Source organism: Ricinus communis, chromosome 2 (assembly GCF_019578655.1).
Source record: "Ricinus communis isolate WT05 ecotype wild-type chromosome 2, ASM1957865v1, whole genome shotgun sequence".
Classification (NCBI taxonomy): Eukaryota; Viridiplantae; Streptophyta; class Magnoliopsida; order Malpighiales; family Euphorbiaceae; genus Ricinus; species Ricinus communis.
In genome coordinates this window covers 12,449,337-12,470,589 of record NC_063257.1, presented here as the reverse complement: position 1 = coordinate 12,470,589, position 21,253 = coordinate 12,449,337, and the positions used below count along the sequence as shown (strand labels likewise).

General features: G+C 32.5%; 1 protein-coding gene and 2 long non-coding RNA genes across 8 annotated transcripts; 1 reads left to right on the top strand and 2 right to left on the bottom strand.

Annotated features, from left to right (window-relative positions):
* Window positions 1-311: 311 nt before the first annotated feature.
* On the bottom strand, window positions 312-8,751 carry LOC8286055 (SET and MYND domain-containing protein 4). 6 transcript variants are annotated; one of them, XM_002526349.4, is made up of 15 exons: window positions 8,524-8,751; window positions 8,278-8,412; window positions 7,914-8,000; window positions 6,859-6,930; window positions 5,721-5,922; window positions 5,058-5,191; window positions 4,023-4,397; window positions 3,794-3,928; window positions 3,253-3,390; window positions 2,938-3,093; window positions 2,521-2,760; window positions 2,091-2,233; window positions 1,862-1,976; window positions 1,385-1,465; window positions 312-1,029 (listed from the first exon to the last, which is right to left on the bottom strand). In XM_002526349.4, the coding sequence occupies exons 1-15, from the start codon at window positions 8,650-8,652 to the stop codon at window positions 826-828; spliced, it is 2,346 nt and encodes a 781-aa protein (XP_002526395.1). In that variant the 5' UTR covers window positions 8,653-8,751; the 3' UTR covers window positions 312-825. The 6 variants fall into 6 exon arrangements, 3 of the variants coding, with proteins under 3 accessions (XP_002526395.1, XP_015579190.1, XP_015579191.1); XM_015723704.3 differs by having other exon boundaries at window positions 312-957; window positions 8,524-8,747; XR_001535739.3 differs by having other exon boundaries at window positions 913-1,079; window positions 1,862-1,926; window positions 8,524-8,747.
* A 1,073-nt stretch (window positions 8,752-9,824) lies between these two features.
* On the bottom strand, window positions 9,825-10,383 carry LOC125369139. Its single transcript, XR_007214686.1, has 2 exons — window positions 10,270-10,383; window positions 9,825-10,119 (listed from the first exon to the last, which is right to left on the bottom strand). It is a non-coding gene; the product is annotated as an uncharacterized LOC125369139 (long non-coding RNA).
* Window positions 9,999-10,825, top strand: LOC125369138. The gene is made up of 2 exons (XR_007214685.1): window positions 9,999-10,139; window positions 10,297-10,825. It is a non-coding gene; the product is annotated as an uncharacterized LOC125369138 (long non-coding RNA).
* The last annotated feature ends 10,428 nt before the right edge of the window (window positions 10,826-21,253 follow it).

Here is a 21,253-nt window from a genome sequence, read left to right as displayed (position 1 = left end):
GTCTCAAGTTAATTAAGATCCAATCGATGATTTCAATTTCAGGTCATTTCAAATTCGGATCTTTAATTTTGTATTAAAATTCAAATCTGAATTAAAGTTCGAATGGAAATCAAATTTTTGGATTCAGATAAGACTTGTTGTCTCAACTTTCTCAAAATCTAACCAATCCAAATACATGATGAGAGAAACAAATTCACAGTTCTCATTAATCTTTAGCATGCCAATACACAAGTTCAATGATATTTATACACAAACATTTGTAAATGGCAACTCAAAATCATAAAACAACTAGTGATGATGAACCACGTATATAACAGAATTTTAGGCTAAAATGATCATTAATCTTTAGCATGCCAATACACAAGTTCAATGATATTTATACACAAACATTTGTAAATGGCAACTCAAAATCATAAAACAACTAGTGATGATGAACCACGTATATAACAGAATTTTAGGCTAAAATGACCTAATTACCATACTAATAACTCATAAGCTACTGGAATTTTCCACATATTGAAAAAATTACATAAGAATACATGAGGAATCGGGACCGTTCCCCTCGGCAAAGCCTCCACATGTAAAAGCATGACAAATCGGGGCTGTTCCCCTCGGCAAAGCCACCATGCGTGAAAGCATGAAAAAGGTTTTCTGATAATTACATATCTTCTGTTCCAGGGACAGCAGCCTCAACAGAACTCGCCTAAAATGGTAACAAATATGCATCAACAAATAAAATACTGTTGACAATCACGAAGAGACTGAGGCATTGAATTATTTATAGTAAGGCCAAAACTTGCTCCCCATAGTTAGCCTTTCCCCCAACTAATTTGCAAGCTTCTCTCTTAGCGTTTGCAGATATGGGAAGATGAAGTCTGCGTGTGATCCAAAATACCGCTCAAATATTGCACCTAGCCGATTTATGCTGTCCACAGCAGAAAGGTCTCCCATTGATAGCTGAATGGTTGAAAGCTTGATCAATTCATATCCAATGACAATATGATCTGGGCCATAAAGCATTTCAAGTATCTGCCATTTTCCAGAGAACCATTGAATTATCCAATACTCATATCAATTAGCTGAACGTTGCATCAAAACAGCAAGCACATGAATTTAGAATCAGTTCAGAACTACATAAAAACTGCTCTATGAAGTTATAATGCAAGTAAGATTTCAAATCTTATTACATAGTCCAATTTACATACAGTACAAATTATTCATTTCTTTCATAATCTCTTGGGAGACACATGCAACTAAAGGAAAACAGAAAAAGAATAAAAATTAACCACTAGATAGTCATCCAAGGAAATTGAAATATTAAAGAAACAAACAGTTTCGTTCATGTACGTTCAAAGACAAAAGCACCGTGGTGTCAATTAATTACCTTGATTGATGCTCTACAATGGTCCCTTGCAGATTGAAAGTCTTCTACTAGACAAAATGCTTGTGCAAGAATGTCTTCAGCCTGCAAGTGTAAATGATAACCCCATTGGTAGCAACAGTTGGTACTAGTAACTTGTTATACTTGAAGACTTCTCTGCTGGGTACATGAAATGCAAGTACAATGTTTTCCGACATTTGCCACTGTATATCCAATTAACTAGACACTTTATACTCCAACAAAAACCATAGATCAAATATCCCCTCAAACGCAACCCAAAAAGAAAAACAAAAAAACTCATCCCTATCTAGTAGGAGCTGGCTACAGAACCCTTCATCCAACTCGCTTTAGAATCATATGCTCCTCAAAAATAGAATAAAACAAAATAAAGCAAAGAAATTGGCAGATTGTAATAATATAATCATGAATCAGATTTGCCCCTTGGAAAATCAGAGACTAAAAACTGACTCAAAAACGTACCTCTGCAATGTGCTTGTTGTATGCATGCAATATTGACCTTAAAGCACCAAGAGCTCTTGAAGCATCTGTAATAACAGTAGTTGAAATTTTTTTTACAACTATTGCATCCTGCAACCTGTTTAGAATTGTTATTTTCAACATGTGTGCAGTCTATTCTGTGCATGATACCATTAAGCTTGAACTTACTGTAGCCCCACAAAAGGTAAAGATGACGAAAAATAGAGCATACCTTTTGAAATAAATCCAAGCTGTCCTCATACCTTCATGCACAGCTTCCAGATCACAATAAGAACCACAATTTAAACAACATCCAGGCTGAATATGCAGAGGGCCATTGCTTAGCTCAAGCGCAAGGTGAGCTAAATCATCAACCTATTAATTAATACATAAACCATTGCTTCATTGCTTAGAAAAGTCCCAAATCAAATGAATTGTACGGTATTACAACAGCGATCAAAACACAGAATCAGAAACCAGTATTTATTGAGTTCCGAATAAAACTGCACTTATAGCTCTAGATAGTTAACAACTCTAGCAAATGTATTAGTATTTCCATACCTCTTACGAGAGACTGTAGTTATTAAATCTAAAATTTGGGATGCAGCTTAAGACATGCCTGATGCTAAGACCAAAATTGGATTGAGCAGCAACAGACATACCTGCAAACAAAGGTCTAATCTCTGTCTTTCTGGAGCTCTAGGAAAGTTCTTGAGTTTCTTTATCTCAGAATTAATCACGGACCTGTCCAAGACTACCCCAACACAATTAAGATCGATACATCGAAAAGCATTCTGGACCAGGTCAGATAGATTTACTATCGAACAGCCATTGCAGTGACATCTAAATGAATACTTGTCTTGTAGAAATTTGAGGCGGTCTTTACAGTCCCTTTGGCCAACCTATAAAATAGAACTGATCATTCACCAATCGAACTACTTGCATTATCAGCACAAATAAAAACACATTAAAGATCGAAGCTGAAACATTTAAAAGGACATAGGGAAATCATCAATAATAAATAATCATACATAAACACATATATAAGCTCCTAAGAAATGTGGATAAAAGAAAAGTACTTGAGGACCATAGGACAGCTCCAGAGGACAGCCTGTAGCTAAATGTTCTGTTGTGCGAATAAAGAGTGTACGGGAAAGGAAATATGCATGGACATTTGGCTGGCAAGAATGGTTGAACAAACTTCCAGCTGTATAAATTGCTTGACCCACTGGGACCTGTAAAAGGTTACAACCAATTCAGTCAAGCAAAAAAGAATGAGCTTTTCCAGTCTCAGCTGTATAAATTACTTCCATGCAAATGGTATGTACAAGAATTCTTAGTTGGTGCATTAAGTGTATAAATAGAGTCGAAAAAATCAAAGCATAAACAAGAACCTGCTCCACACTACTTGTTAAAGCATCTCCACTATGGGATAACTTCACTAAATGGTCTGATGGGCAATGAGCATCGACAGATTTCATTCGGACAACAGCCATGGCATTCACTCTGACTTGAGATACAAGTATGATGGCCTGCATTCACAGGAAAAACAGAATTTTCAATCCTAACAACAACCACATTGTAAGACAAAAGATTAACAGTGTTAATTTGGAATTAAAAACCAAAATCTTACAGATCCTCTTATTATTATGCAATTGATTGTCTTGAGGTTTTCTGGAAATTACATTGTTTTCTGATGACCCTAATTTAAATCTCAAATGTTTCCACACCTACATGCAAACTAATTCTGGATAGAATAGAAAAGGTCATTAACTAATCAGAAAATTGCTTAATGAGAAAACTGATTTCTTGGTTAAGTTTCAGTTAGTTCCTTCTTGGATTCAGATGAAAATATTTTCCAAATATGAAAGAATTTGGTTTGGACTAAAAAAAAATTGAGAGAGAGAGACAGAGAGGGAGAGGGAGAGAGAGAACCTGTGATAACGAGACTCCATTTATTGGAAGTTCAAAGCCAAAAGAATGTTGAAGACAGCATAACAGTACAATAGCAAATATATGCAATTCCAATTTGCCTTCTGGATTAATTTGTGAATAACTGTGAGAAAGATCCTACAAGGAAATGGACTGGGAAGTCAAATTGTTTGCATGAACAGCTGTCATAACCAATGGAATGGAAATATACAATATACATTCTGAAAAATACCAGTGTTCCCTCCATAGAACCTATTTCAGATATAGATTTTGCTAGTAATCGACCAGCCAAAACTATATCAGTTGGCAATACTGTAGGCCAGTTCACACCTAGGCATTCATGTTTATGTTCAGGAAAGCTCTCAGCATCTGGATCAGAAGGACTATGTAGAGCGACCTCTGTAATATGCTCTTTGACATCGTCAGGAAGACTTTCATCAATTCCATCTTTAGTATTGCAATAGCTCATTGTTTTTCCTCCTGCATGTACTTGGCAAAGCTGGGAGCAGTACAGTGGAACTGAACATGATAGACAGGGGACTGTATCTGCTGGTAGTTCCTTCAAGCAGTAATGACAGTGTGTGTCTCGGCAATTCTTCAAAACAATCTTCAAAAGAAAGACCAAACAAAATTCATCCTTCTTATCAGAGCAATGCACGTTATTTATTAATACATTTGGAAAAACAGTACTTGTGCAAGTTAGCATTAGCAGGAAAAGAAATTATATATATATATATATACAGTTTTCAAGAAATGCTCAACAGAGATATCTGTTATGGAATTATCACAAACTTGCCACAAGGCTACAGAAATGAACTTTTTAAATAAAATAGTTTTTCACTTTTTCCATACTCTACCGGAGAAAACTACAACAGCTATCCACAAAACATATTTGTTGAATGGGATTTGAAAGGAGTTTAATGCATTAGTTGGTGCATACTCAAGAAATTGATAGGTTTGGATGGAGAGGAGAGGGATTAGGATAAGGGTAGCTGAATATTGTGAACAAAGCTATGCTACAGAAGTGGCCATTGAAAATTTAGAGTTGAGAAGGATAACCTGCAGTGCAAAGCAGCACTGCTTGAGATTGAAAAGTAGATAGAGAAATAGATGGTTCTTATTGTAAGGGGCGATTTTGATCCTAGCTTGTTGACAGATACAAGGAATGGAAGGGATTTTATTAAGCACAGCATAGGGGAAAAGTTCATATAAAAAAAAATTTAGAAAAAAACAATAACATCATCAACAAGATGTATTCATTTTGTACCAGCGCATAAGGTTTTTCCACATGCACCAACGAAGCTTGAGGAATATCACATCCTGAGGCCATGCCTCTTCCTTTGTCTGGAGTGGTTACACGTAACAGCTTGTATTCTGAGTGTGTCATCTGGCATGAAAGATCTATACACATTTCCTTTCAAGCTTACGACTTAAAAATGCCCAAACAATGCCCTAAAGATCTCTATGCATATAATATCAAGATTACAACTTAAAAATGCTATCAAAAGACAGATAAAAAATTCATAATCAAATCCCTATTCACCTCAAAAGTAAAACAAATTAAAGAGGAAGAAAAAGAGGACAGAAGTTTTCTTCACCACTTTTGGGGTTAGAGATTAAATGTAGTCCATTTTGAGCCTGCCAAATGGACCCATAAAGAGACTACAAAAAAATTACTAATTGCTATATTTTTTCTTTTTTAAGAAAAAATAATTATAACTAAGAATAGTTCTCTTTTTTTTTTTTAAGGAAAAAGAAAATAGATAGAAGAAGAAAAGTAATAGCACTGAACAGCATAATGTCAATTTTGGGACAAATGATAAGATATCTGAAGTCAATGGATGAAAGTACAGATAATGGAAATTGATAAAGAGTGAAAGATATACAATAAAAATAGGTGAATGGTGAAAAGAAGGTTGCAAAAACTTACTGAAGCTCCCCAAGCTATTATCAATATGGTTAAATGATCTACTGGCTGAGCCTGCACATTGGCCTGCAATTATCTTCAGTTCATTTTCTATTTGTTTCTTTCCACTAAATGACAACTCCACATTTTTCGCAACATTTAAGTCACAAACTGCATATTCATAGTTTCCTAAACCAGCATTTGCCTTGCCCCTCCTGTACCACGCCTGCAACATTAAATAAGTCATCTTTTAGAATGACAAAAGAACTATAGTATCCAGACATTATAATTACAATAGAAAATACTCTTTACAATGTCTAAATAAATAAATGGATGTGCAACCTGCATAACTAATGTAGCCTCAACCATTGAAACAAAGGAAAATTACAGATTTTTCACTAAAGCATGCCCAGAATTATCCAAGAAACAGAAGTCCATGTCTATTCAAGTTGATCATGATCTACCCTAATATCAACATTACACTAGCAATGGAATCATATCATTAGAGGTATTACATTGGAGCATACCAAAACTAATTCATAATGTAATAATAAGTCGAGAACTCCTTCAAATTGGCGATTACCTGATTGTCCAAGGAAAAAGCAGAAAATTTTCTTTTTGTCCTCTTCTTTCTCAACAAAAATTGGTTTTACCCTTGAATAGAATCATAAGCCTCATATGATTTTCATCTAGCTCACTCCAATGTGTTCTCAAAAGTATATATTGATAGGGACACATGAAAGCTATGTGACGGTAAAATACTTAAGATCAAGCACACAGAGTATTAGTCTTCCAATAATTTGCGATGGTTTCTCTGCTGGTTCTTTTTTACCCCCTCTTCAATAAAGTAAAAGCTCTCTTTCTCCTACTTTCTTTATTTTCAGTGGTCATGGTAATTATAAAATGAACACATCTCTTGCTAAAGGTCAACTTCGAGACCAGAGATTTTATAGATTGAAGCTAAACACTTAAGCACATGAAAAGTAGTTTTTAAGTGTTTCCACTTTTAAGATAAGCCCGTACCAAAGGAATTTTTATTCAGAAATGGAATTCAAACAATTGCTAATATTTAGCTTTATAATCAATTGATATGAATGCCATCCTTCTCTTTAACATCATCAAAAGAAATAGAATGATGGAGCTACAGTATAGGCATACTGACCTTTGCATAGGTTGGAGAAATTTGCAGTGCACGATTGCAATCTCTTACACACTCCAGTAGAAGCCCTATTTTCTGTGGTAACACATAAACAATGGGCAAATAGAAATCTAAATTGCTTCAGTATGTTAATATAGTGCAACAATAAGAAAATATATTAATTTGCAGACACATTAATTTCTGTTCTAAAATGAATATCTCAGTAACCAAGTTAAAATAGTTCAAATGAGTTGTATAGATCAGGTCGACTTAAGATTCAACTATTAGAATTCTCATCTCCTTTTGATAACAGTATGTATTCTGTTAAGAAGTTTTAGGTGAGAGCATGGCCCTGCTTCACAGTTAGCATTTCTATCAGTGTCATACATATTCTGTGTTTTAGTTATCATTGGGTGAGACATCTTTCTACCATGTGCACTGAACACACAGAATCAATCACCACTGCTGCATAGAGCATTACAACTGTAGAATACGTACACACTTTATAACAATTTGAAGCTTTCTTTACAAGAGATAAGTTTGGTTTATTACTAAAATCCAATTGCAATTAGAAATTCCGAATTAACATGTGCCCACTATAAGTAATCTATATATCCTTTTCATCCTACACTCTGGTCATATTTTTGTATTTGTTACTTGTTTCATAGGCTCTACTTCAGCTTCTCTGTTTTCCATGTTCTACAAGAATAATTACTCTAGTTGTTACCTAGATCCAAAAGACGTATTCTCAAGTGCCATTACAATGCCAACATTAAGTGTATGCTGTATGATACGAATCATTTTTCTCCACTAATCTCATCCTCCTCATCAATCTTTCAGCACTCTCTTTCTTTTATTGAATATTGGAAATTACATGGAGAAAATTACCCATATAACTGACCCCACTAAACTGGAACTTATACACATTGGGAGGAGTTGTATACACCTAAAATGTTACACCAAGCTGACCTGGTTCCAGTATATTCTATTTGCTGCATGAGCTGTGCAGCACTAGATATTAGAGGAGTAATCAACATTTGCAATATGAAAAAAAAAAAAAAAAAAGAACAAAGACTCACATGGAATAGAGAAGCCCGGTTCAGATATAATGTTGCAACCAGATTTTTATCCATTTCAAAAGCATCTACCGGAGCAATGCGCAATGCCTGTTTGATGGGATTAGATAAAGGAAAGTGTATAAAAAAGTGAGAAGCAAACTGAGTGCAAAAAGGAGGCAAAGGTTTCACCCTATGAGGAAAAAAATGAAAGTTAAAAATGTTAAAAAGAATGGATAGAAAAATAAGAATCGACCCACTACCTAAAAGTTACCATCCTCTTCTTCAGCTCAAGAAGTAATGGCCATATTCAATAGAAAAAAAAAAAATCAAATAAAAGTGGTACGGCGGAAGAGAAAACAGAATGGTGGCGGAGCATAATAGGTACCTGGGAATAGCAAGCCAAAGCCGTCGCATGGTCGCCACTCTTATAGCATTTGTTGGCCTTTAGCTTCAATTCCATAGCTGCATCCTTGTTCTTAGCACAAAGAGCAGCCTCTGGGTCTACCAAATCTCTAATCATCTAAGAGTATGCAATAAAAATAAAAAGAATAAAATAATAATTAAAGAAAACAAAATTTGAAAGCCATGGGCTGTAAAAGTGCCGCAGAGAGAAGGAGGAGGTGATCTTTACCTGGTGAAACTGTGACAAGTTCATGAGGAAGTGAAGAAGTGAAGAAGATGTTGATGGAAGTACATCAGGATTGCTATCTGCAATTATCTGTTTAATACTGTCAGGTATGACAGACTTGAGCCTCTCCATTTTTGTTTGATCAAAACCTTATGGAAACAAATAAATGAAAGAAACACTGACAATTGCCACTGCCAAAGAACACACGGTGGGACTGGAGGAGTAATCTGGTAGAAAAAATAATAATTATAATTAATTAATGATAATATCTTTTTAAATTAAATTATTTAAGAGTGAGGTTCAATTTAGGCAAAACCCACCTGTTTTTGGTTCATTTGGTCCTCACTCCTCAATTGAGTTTTACTTAACCTCTCTCCATTTCTTTTTGGCAAAAGGGATAAAAATGTAATTGAATTTATTAGAAAAGTACAATTAAATTTTCATCTTTTTCTTAGCTGAATTAAATTCATTAATTTTTAAAACATATACAATTAAATTCTCATTCTATTTTTTGATTTAATTAAAGTCATTAACTTTTATGAAATATCTAATTAACCCATAATACTAACGGGATCTAAAATTGTTGTTAAGTGTAAGAATTTTATTATTTTAAAAATACAAATAATAATTGTTCTGAATATCTTAAAATCACGCTTATATCACGCGAGGGAGAGAAAGTCACTTTTTTTTTTGCACAATTAATATTTATAAATCTTAATTAATAAAAAAAAGTAATGATTTCTTTCCTCATCTAAAATGGTAGCAATATTTTCACTTTTTTCATCACATTCATTTGTAAATAGAAGGTGAATACAAATTCTTGGATTAAATTACATCATATCACTTCCAATATATTTTTATAATAAAATCACAAAAATATACACTTCATGAAGAGAAACTAATCTTAAAAAAAGGTTATATGATTGTAAGAGTTATTCTCGCTCTTAAAATAATAGAATTCTTACATTTAATGATATTTTAGACGTTGTTAACATTAGAAATTAATTTGGATCTTTTATAAAATTAATGAATTTAATTAGTCAAAAAAATAAAATTTAATTATACATTTTATAAAAGTTAATGGACTCAATTGAACTAAAAAAAATAAAAAGACATTTTTAATAATATTTTTTACTTTTTGCTTTTATTTTTTATTTTATTTCATCTTTTCCCACAGAGGTAGTAGAGCATGTATTGATTCACTCTGATTTGCGCCAGTGATATTTAATATTTTCCAGCTAGGACTCTGATTTGGATTCTCTTGTTAATGAGCAAAACGACGCAGTTTTTAATTAAAAGAAATACCAATGTTTGAAACAAAACTACACCGTTTTTGTTATTGAACAACACCATTTTCTTATTAAAAAGGAACTCTTATGAACAACACATGCTCCTCTCTCTCTCTTGTTGCCTTTCCCGGTAGCCACAACAACAACCGTTGGTTTGCACCCTGGTTTCTTCCACCATTGGTGCCGCTGGTTTCTCCCCGGTGGATGAGCCTAGCTCCTCCACAACAACAGCAAAGCCCAATGATGGTGTCACAACCGTTGTCCCAGTCGCCGACATCACCGCTGCCGTTTGAATGCTTAAGAGAGACGTCTAACAAAGATTGGAATTTTGTAAATGTTTTCTAATTAAATTGTCTAATCCATTAAAGTTCAAAGAAGTTAGAGACAAATTGAATCAATAGAGCAGAACAAACTATTCAATTGACCTGAAACAAGAAATTGATTAATGATGCATGCTAACCATAATCTGGGTTTCCAATTTTCTCAGGTAGGAATAGCTGTGATGAATGGGAAACAAGCTATCTTCAGTGGGCATCATGACTAGCTGAAACAATCCAAGAGCCGTCCCTCACCCTTGCTGCCTTTCCGACGGTTCACGCAGCGGCTGAATATCCTATTTTTGCTTATCATTGCCTTCAATTCTCGATCTCTGTCTCATTGCTAGCATTGTTGGCTTCTTTGTGGTGGAATAACCAAGCTCCTCCACAACAAGAGCAATAAGAATCGTTTGCATCGTTGTCGCTGCCGCCAATGGTATCACAGTTGTTGCAGTTCCAGTTGCCGATGTCATCGTTGTCGTTCGGATGCTCGAACTCAAACTCGCTACCGTAATCGGCGCTACAGTCCTTAAAGTCGGACCCATTAGTATCAAAGCCTTCATTAGACTCTCGGTCACTCAAAAAGAAATTACAAAGACATATCAAAGTCCTCGAGAAGTTCCCTTTTCATCCTTTGCCACGTGGTTATTTTTAACTCGATCCTTCATTACAATTTAATCTAAAATCTTATTCTTTTAACTCGATTTAATTTATTTTTTGAAAAGTGAGTTTCTCTCTATTAGGAGATTGTTAAATTAAATTAATTTTTTTAATTTAAAAATACTATATTAAAATATAATAAAATATATTTTAATTAAATATTTAAATTTTTCTTAAATTATAGAATAGAAAATGAAAGGGATCTCATGCAAGCGTAAATATGATATATAAGTAAATAGACCATTTGAAAATAAATTGAAATTGTGGCGGATACCTGAAAAAAAAATGCAAAGCAAAGCTGATATTTTTATTTATGTGCAGATAAAGGATGTTATAGGGGGGCTGAGCTCTCTTTTGTTTAATCTAACGAACTCGATGAATTCTTCCTAAAAATTTTCAAATTGAAATTGTGGCGGATGCTTGAAAAAAATGCAAAGCAAAGCTGATATTTTTATTTATGTGCAGATAAAGGATCTTATAGGGTAGCCGAGCTCTCTTTTATTTAATCTAACGAACTCGATGAATTCTTCCTAAAAAATCGCACCAGAATAATCTGAGTTGATGAAAGTTACTTCAGAAATAAACAATAAAAAGAAAGTCAAATTCATTTGGGCTAGTCTTCCGCTTCAAATAAAAAACAACTGAATCTAGTATGAGTTAACGATCATAATGTATATGGATAGAACTTATAACGGGGTCTCGCAAAACAAGTAATTTCTGCTGGACCTTTATACTTCTTTTAGGTTTATTGAGATTTTTATTGGTTAGAATTTTCAGTTATCTGTAATAATTATTAAATTATTTTTTATTTATTAAAAGAAAAATGGCTCTTATTTCTCAATTAAGCGAGAAATTAAGTTAAAAAGGTAAAATTTTAGGCTGATGTAAATAAAAATAGTTATAAAATAAATTGATCTTTTTCAAAAAAATTCTAGGTTCAAAATTCAACCTTATTCTAATTATTTAAGGCAAAAACAACTTTAGCTCCCAACAATGTCTACCATAAGCCCAACCTATGATTTCCTCTTGCATTTCCACTTTTACTAGTATTATAAAACAGTAAATGAAAAAAAAAACTCAGTTAAAATTTTAAAGCTTATTTTGCTTTATTTTATTAAAATTTATTGTTATGCATTTTCCAAAATAAAAAGTAACAGACACCAATAAAATGGTGAATTTTTCTTTTTTGTCTAACAAACGACAGTAGAAAAATGTCACGAGTTAAATGGAATGATGTCGTTGGCTCGAGACTGCAAGTCGTTTATGTTTGTCAAGATTACCGTTATTTTCTTTGCTTTTATTTACTTATTTTCTATTATGCATTTTGTTATAATAGAATGAGCTGAGTTGGCATATATTGCCAAAGCTACAACGAGATGTGCGAGGAAATTCCTCTTGAGATTCTCACGTCATCAATGATTAATAAGATGTTATTGTTTTTCTTTTAATTCTTCTCTCTCGTTCTGATCCAAATTCTAATTGGATCATATGGTATCAAAAGCATCGTTCCTTGCGCTTGCGCCATCAAACCTCTTCTCTCTAATATCCAAAAACTACTTGAGCAGTGGTTGTATCATAGAACATTAGACTGCAAGAGCAGAAGAAAATGGAGGAATTCGTCAAAACAAAGGTGAAAAGGATGTTGCTAGAAAACAATGAAAAAAAAAAATAGGAAGAACTCATCACTGAAATGTTTGGGGAACTTAGAAACCTTTTGTTTCAATTTTATCCAATTTTTTTTTTTTATATTGAATCAATTGCCTCGTGTCTCATGTGGTGTGGTAGTCATGTAGGATTGTGTCTCATAAAACATGGCAGCCATGTAGCATTAAATTGAAGAAAATTTCTAACTTGTCCTTCGTGATGGATTTGATGTAGGGCTGAGCATGGATGTCGGTGATTCCTGCCCGAATCGAATAGCCGTACCAAAAAATACCAGAACCGAAATAACTAAAATTTTTTATAACCAAATTGAACTGATCTAAATTTTTTTACTATTACGGTATGCTACTGGTTCTTTAGTAAAAACCGTATTATAATCGTACCAGAACCGATTTGTCTTGTACTGATACGGACCAAACCGTAGAACCGAATTTTTTACGTATATTTATTAATAATTATTTATATTGTATAAATAATACATATTAAAAACAACTATAATATTATAAAATACTTTATACTCTATTAAAAAATTATTTTATATTTATCATTTATATAATTCAAACAATTGTTATCGAAATAAAAATAATAATACATATTAAAAATAACTATAATATTATAATATACTTTATACTCTATAAAAAATATAAGTTATATATATTAACATGTCACATAGTATACTGATACTAGTAATCTAGTATATATACTATAATACTATATCTAAAATTTATTTACTATCTAGAAATTTTTGACAAGTTAATTAAAAATTACCTAATTTAATAAAAAGTTATATAAATTAGTAAAAATTATAAAAATATATTATTATATAAATATAATATTATTTATACTATATTTATTAATAAATTAATTTTTAATTATATAATATTTTTATTTTAAAAATAATAATATTAATTATACTAAAAGTATTAATTTATATAAATATTAAAATTAATAAATTAATTTTTTAAAATAATTTTTATATTATTATACTAATAAAACTTAAAAAATTAAATATTTAGAAATAATTAATTTATTAACTATTAAAATATTATAAATTAATATTAAAATATTAAAAATTATTTTAAATTATATTTATACTTTTTTTTTAAAGGATCATAGAAAATTTGAAAAAAAAAATCGTCAAAATATCTTTTAACAAAGTTAGGGATAGTGAGCTAAGTGAAATGACCATTGAAATGCAAGCTAAATTTGACAAATATTGAGGTTCTTTAGATAAAATGAATGTTATGTTATTTGTGGCTGCTGTTTTGGATCCTATGTGCAAATTAAAGTACTTGAAAGCTAAGTATACCATTTATTATGGTGAAAATGGGGCAAAAAAAATTAGAAAAAAGGGTGAAAACAGCTTTAGAGTTGATGGTGAATGAATACAAGATAATTGAGGATCAATTATATATGGGTGAGGTTGTAGGGAGCTCAGAGAAATCTGCATATAATAATGGGCCAAGTGATACGGAAACAAAAGAAGAGATTGATGAGTTCTTTTTAGAGGAAGAAGCGCAACAGAATTTGTCTAAGATGTCTGAATTAGAGAGGTATTTCGAAGAATTTGCAGAAAAATTCACTATTGATTTCGATATCTTAGCATGGTGGAAGGTGAATTTAGTAAGGTATTCTATCTTGTTCAAGGTTGCACGCGATGTATTAGCTATCCAAGCTTCAACAGTAGCCTCTGATTCTGCATTTAGTACTGTAGGACGAACTCTAGATCAATATAGAAGTTCTTTACTCCCTACAACAGCGGAGGTCCTCATTTGTTGTCAAATTTGGCTTAGAAGTTCAAATAAAACTATCCAACTAGAAGAATCAATAGAGGATATTGAAAGCATAAAGTCAGATAACATTTCTTTACTTCTTACATATGTTTGTTTATTGTTGATGCTGTTAAGTTTTATTGACGTAATTTTTTACTTTTATTGTAGAAATTATTCAAGATCCTGAGATTGGTGAGTCCCTTATGCCAAGATTAAATATGGAGTGCTAATTTTGAGGGGACGTAATAACATTCCTTTGCTAATTTTGGACTTGTATTTTAGTGCTACACAAAGTTTGTAAATTTATTTATTTTAATGATTGCCATCTGCAAAATATTTTTATGCTAGCATTAACATATATTTTAATGGTTTGTATTTGAATATTGAATGAATTATTATATTTGCAAGTGACTAAATTGCAAAACAGGTTGTTCAAGAATGTGATTGCAATTCTAATTCAGATTTTCATACTACTTTTTTTTAGGTTGGTAATCATATTTTCTCTAAATGTATTTGATTAAAGATGAGATTAAAGTTGTGTTTTTTAAATTTTTTAGAACCGAAAATAGCACCGAATCGAACTGTATTTAAACGTAAAATTGGTACAATATGTTATTAGATCCTTTTATGTTTGGTAGGTACTAGTACCTTCAATTTTAAAATAACCGAAGTTTGGTATGGTATTGGTGATTTATAGATAACCGAATTGGACCGATCCGTACTCAGTCCTAATTAAATGGGTTGATAACAAGGAAGCATGCAGTCAAAATTGAGGGTAAATTTGTAGTTTTTTTATATAATCCTACATGAATATCACATTATATCAAGCTCATATAATATAAAGAGAGAAAAATCGTCCAATGAAACGTATCTAATTAAAAAATATTTTAAAACTCTGTTAACGTGATTGAAAATCTTCGACAGAAACCTTTTATTATTGTATGATAGAAATTTTTTATTGTTATATTTCTTAATTATTTTTATAGTTGATATAATTTTTTATGAAGGTGCACAAATTTATTTTTGCAAATGACAACCATAATGATTTACTTCATAAAAAAAAAAAACTACATGACATCCACATCACATAAAAATACAAATAATTGATTCAATTTCAGAAAATTGGATAAAATTGAAACAAAATGTTGAAATTAGAGTACAATCGACAAAATTAAGAAAATTCTAAAAGGTTTGGATTTTTTTTTAAGCATTATCCCAATACCTTTTATTAAAAAGAAAGAAAATTTCACTTAAAACTGATTCATGTCAATAATGAAGAGTCTAATACATAACTACCAAGAGCAAATCACAAGCAAATAAAAATAGTCCAGATTCTGTTTTCTTAAACCATAACCTGTATAGCTATTACTTTAAAGCTTAAATTAGGTCCAAAAATAGAAGATATAGAAGCAAAAAGAAATAACAAAATAAAAAGGCATGTGTTGCTTGAAACTTATTGGACCCTCCATGAATTACTGTCCAACAACTAGACATGGGATCAGGCATACTCATATGCGAAAAAATCAATTCAGTAAGTGTTAGTAATAACTCATTTAGACTCTTATAAATAAATTAAATCGATAATTACTTCTCAACGTGGGATGCAGTAACAGTAAAAATATATGTTCGCTCTCTTCATTTAATCGTGAACTTTCATAAATTAAACTAAACAAATATAAATGATTTTATAGGTTTTCTTTTATATGACAATCAATCCAATATATGAGGGCACCAATTAGTGCTAAGGTGCACCAGAAAATGATAGTTCTGCCAAAATAAAATTAGTGAAAGCCTATTCAACTTATGATTTTATATTGTCAACCCAGCTTGTATAGTTTATATTGTCATCCAACGGTGGACATTTCATCAGCTTTTTCTTAGTCACTGGAATAACAGTCTCTCTCTATATATACAAGTTAAAGGAGAGAGACTGTTATTGATAAAGGTGCTTCTTCTCGGCTGCAATATTACAAATATTAACAAATATTTGTATAGTAAACCAGAGATAAGATTCACAATCAAGACTTCAGATATTTGAAGAAAAAATAAAATAAAATTTGGCTATTAACTTTATTGCTAGAGTTCAATTTAGTTTTTTTCAAAATTTTTAAACATTTTAGTCCAAATTCTTTACGTATTTAGCTTAAATTAGCTCTATTTTTTTTATAAAAATCAGAGAATGAATCATACACTCCCTAGAAAGAGAGTGGATAAAATAAAAAATAAAAAATATATAAATTTCTTATACTAAATTATTTAAATTAAAAAATATATTAATATTTAAACAAAATACAATAAAAAAATTAATTTTTTGCTACAATACTTTTACTTGTTTTTTAAATAATAACAGTGAAAGAAACAATTACAGTGATAGTGGTGCCAAAGACGGTGGAGGTAAAATATTTTTCGTGGGAATAATGGTGGTAATACCTGCTTATTGTTTAATTATATTAATTGTACTAAAATTATAAAATAGTTTTTAAATAATATTGTATTTTTTCAATTATATTTTTTATTATCAAAAAAGAGTTCATTTATTTTTTAAATAAGGTTAATTTGAGCTAAATATATAAAATTTTAGGCTAAAAGGTCCATAAATTTAGAAAATGACTAAATCGAGACCGTGTGACAAAATTAATGATTAAATTGCACTTTATTCCTCAAAAGAACTTGTCACTTAATTCTTCACTAATTTGTGAGTAAAAGAAGCTAAACAAGGAATGAAAAAACACGAAAGAATTCGCGTAAGTATGAGAAAAAACAAATGGTAGATTGACGAATCCTCTAGCAGATCCAGCCACATGCATACAAGAAAGATGGAGAAAAACCTACTTGCAGCAGAAATCAATGAAATAATTGTACATCCAAGAATTTCCTATGAGAAAAGAAGGGAAATAACACTAGTATTACACTAAAACCACTTAACAAGCAGCTAATTCTGTGCATCTTAAATAAATGGATACCTAGAGCAGCAAAGATTATCAATAAGAACAACCCTTTGACCATCCAAGTAGAACTGAAATACTTATATTTCTCTAATTTGATTAACTTGTTAGTTAATCAGTATTTTCCCATTTAATTGTCTATTACTCCCATCCCATCACTGTTAATCATCTCAAATCGACTACATGGTCATTGTAGAATAAGTTCTAATCTAGGCAGCCCAGTAGCTGATCACCCCAAATATAAAGAAAAAAGTAATGAAGTTTAAGCAACAACTCTTAGTAGTTTTTGAACTAAGTTGGAGCCAATTAAGCTCAAGCTCAATCAAATATAAATTGCAACAGTAAGATTTTTGAGAGAAATTGCCCACATAAATGAAGTTTGCAGGGGTTTTAGAGATGGGATTTAGATGAATTCAAACATTACCAAGTATTTGTTAGCAAGCGTTCTTAACTTATTCGAGATGTCATCCAGATAGTAGATTATCACAAATTTCCTCTCTTTTACTTCTTTCTCTGCAATCTCAATATCACTTGGCACTTCTAAGAAACCTTCAGCGAAAACCTAAAAATCAAAACCTAACCAGAAAAACAAATCAACTTAAGCATTTATACTATATAAATTTATGATTCTAGGGACAAATTTTAGCAATGGATACTGACAGAATAACGATGGCATAACCACGGAAAATATAAAACAAAAAAGATTTCGAGAAGGATTAGCGACGTTTAACAACAGAGCCCCGACTCGTCGCTAAATTTAGTTCTATATTAGCAACGGATTAACAACGGATTTGAAATCTTGAATTTTTTTAGCCAAATGTAGCGAATAATTTGAAATTCATTGCCAAAAGAGATTTAGCAACAAATTAACAATGGATTTAGTAATGGACTTTCTAACTTTTCTATTTTCGCTTACCTTTTTAGAATAGCAAGAATTCAACTACCGACTTTTAAATTGTTCTTAATTCCCACACTTTTTAACAATCCCACTCATTTTGTTGAAATTAGTGATGAATGACGAATGTTTTCCATTGCTAATTTTGTCTTATTATTTTCTCTTCATTTCTTATTTCTATCATATTTTTTCTTTTGATTCACCGCTCTTTAGATTTAGCGAAAAATTAGCAACAGATTTTGTAACTACTAAGAACTCACCATCTAAAGTTTCAAAGTATAAAACCATATTGGAAAAAGCAATAACAAATTTGAAATTCAAACACCTACAGTTCTTTATTTAGTCCAAAAAAGAAAAAAGAAAGCACGAACTATTTCTGCCTGAAGAAAAAAAAAGCTTATACAGTAAAAATAATATTTTTTAATTGATTTTCAGATATTTTTTAAAAGTTTCTTTTTATATATTTAATATAATATTAATTTTTTATTTTCTATTTGGAAAAAGGTGTAATAAGTTTTGACAATATTCATAGAAGGGTAATTTAGTCTCATTTAGCTATTTTTTCCTATTATTAAGCTTATTATATACTTTTTAAATGCAAGTATAATACGAAAAGATGACAATTAGTAAGAATAAAACATCAATTTTCTTTTCAAAAAATACTAATGCTATGTTTAGTTTAAATTTATAAAAAAAATTCATTTCATTAAGAAAAGAAAAACATAATAAAATAGAAATGATAAACTTAAAAAAGATGTTTTAATATTATGAAATGTATTGACTTAATAATATAGTATTTATTTGGAAATTCTATCTATTTTATAAAAATTTAGTTTAGTTAATAATTAATTTTATATAAATTTAATTACATAAAATACTAAATTAATTTTTACTTTATTTAAAATATATAAATTTTAAATTTATAAATAAATTTTATGAATTTCCACGAAATACTAAATTTTACATTGTCAGCCGATTATGTGTCTTAGCTGCTATTTTGGTGTCTCGTCTATTCATGGTCGTGTACAAAAGACAACGTATAGCAGGATTATTGATAAAATGAATCATAGAGTTAATAGTTAGTGTGCTAAGACATTGTCATTTGCTGGGCCCACGACTTTATACAAGGCCTCTCTGGCTTGTATTCTTTCCTTTGCCATGCAGACTGCCATATTGCGTATGGACACGTATGACAGAATTGACAAGGTGATCCTCAGTTTTTTTTGGGGCGCTACTAGTGAAACAAGGAAGATTAATCTCCTTCCTTGGAAGGTAGTGGCACAACCTAAGATAGATTAGGGTTCATTCACACCCATTCTTATAATGAGGCATTTTCCATGAAGCTTGCTTGGAAACTTATGAGCTCTCCTAAGGACTTGTGGTCTCGCATTCTTTTACAAAAGTATAGTTGGAATGCAGACTCTAAAGCAGCTCCATTAGTTGCTTCAAGAGCCTCCTCAACTTGGAAAGGAATCGCCAAGAACTAGGAATGTACTATTTGAGGGGATGGGTTGGGTCGTTGGTAATGGTTGCCGAGTTTTGTTTGGCTCGACAGATGGAATACTCTTAAACATCCCCTTGTCTTTTATGCCATTCAAACCATCTCAAAGGAAGATTTAGCTAAGAATGTTTCAGCATATGCAACTATAAATGGCAGTTGGGATTGGAATCGATTTTAGAGGGTGCTTCCGACGATGGCTATCTGTCATATTGTAGGGATAAAACCTTCGTTGATGATGGAGGATGATGATATTCCTATATGGAACCTAACCCCTACTGGTGCTTTTAGTATTAAGAGTGCTTATTATCACAGCCCGCCTCATCTTGGGCAAGGCAAGGCTGTCCATGGGCAGAAAAATGCCCAACATATGCCCAGCCCGAAAGCTGCAGCCTAGCCCAAGTTGGCTGCCAAGGAAATCAAGGGAAGAATCTGGAAATTGTTGGAGGATGCTAGGCTGTATGCCAAGCCAAGGAGCTGCCTAAAAGCTTCCCTTGTTTGTACATAGAGTAGTTTCCAAAGGAAGCCTTGTACATATGTAACTTGTATAAAATTCTAGAAGAATGAATTCTAGCCACAAGTTGAGGAGGTGGGAAGCCTATAAATACCCCATCCATCCATCATTTGTAACATACAAGAGGAAGGTTGGAAACTTAATAAAGCTCTCCATATTTTCAAAGCTCAAGTGCTCTCAACTCTCTACCCTACCCAAGTCTTAAACCCTGCTGCCTACTTTGCTCACCTACAATCTCTCCCAATTCTCATCCAGGCTTACTTAGTTCGACTTCGTCAAGCAAGTTAACTATGCCGCACGACTTGGCTAACCTCTAAGCTCAAGTTTCGTGACAGGTGGTATCAGAGCAACGGTTTGAATCCTAGGTACCGCTAGTGGAAGTGATTCGAGTGATGGCAATCGAGGAAGGAATTGTGGCTGCTGCGGTGGAAGAGCAACGCATTGAGCAGACCCGTGGGCGTGAGGAACAACGATCACAGCCTAGACAGGGAAAATCCAAGGCTCCAGCACGCGAGCCTGTCGAGTCTCGAGTTGCTAGCCTTGAGAAAGATTTGGCTAGCGTGACTTCGACTATTGGCGAGTTTAGTGATCAGGTTGATAACCTTATCCACGAAAACATGGAGATCATAAGGGCTGCCAAGGCTATGATCGAAGATCTTGGCAAAGCCTTTCGGGGAGAACTACGCTCCCTTAGGGAGGAGTTCACCGACGAGATGAGCTGAAAGAGCTTCGTAGGGAGATGGATGCCCTTCGTCGAGGTAGTCCACCCTTGTCAAGCACAACTGCCACTACTAGTTCCGCTGCCCCGCACGGATTGAAAGCCCCTAAGCCTGCCATGTACAATGGCACGCGCAATGCCACTATGGTGAAAAACTTCTTATTCGGGCTTGATCAATAGTACGAAGCGATGAACGTCACAGATGACTTCTCAAAGATTAGCAATGCTGCCATCTTCCGAAGGGACTCTGCCCAACTCTGGTGGAGAAGGAAACATTTCGATAGGGAGAAGGGGCTTTGCATAATCAACACGTGGGAACAGTTCAAGACCGAACTCCGCAAATAATTTATGCCTCACAACGCCAACGATGAGGTATGAAGCAGGTTGCGTAGGCTAAGGCAAATCGGGAGCATTGCCGAGTACGTCAAGGAGTTCACTCTCATGCTAGAGATTCCAAACCTAA

What these genes read in the sequence shown, in the direction of transcription:
- LOC8286055 (XM_002526349.4), bottom strand. Translation starts at nt 8,652, where the DNA reads ATGGAGAGGCTCAAGTCTGTCATACCTGACAGTATTAAACAGATAATT. An exon ending in ACCGGGCTTCTCTATTCCAT is followed by an intron (nt 6,931 to 7,913) that starts GTGAGTCTTTGT and finishes GTGTTACCACAG; the next exon opens with AAAATAGGGCTTCTACTGGA. An exon ending in AGCTGTCCTATGGTCCTCAA is followed by an intron (nt 2,761 to 2,937) that starts GTACTTTTCTTT and finishes TCTATTTTATAG; the next exon opens with GTTGGCCAAAGGGACTGTAA.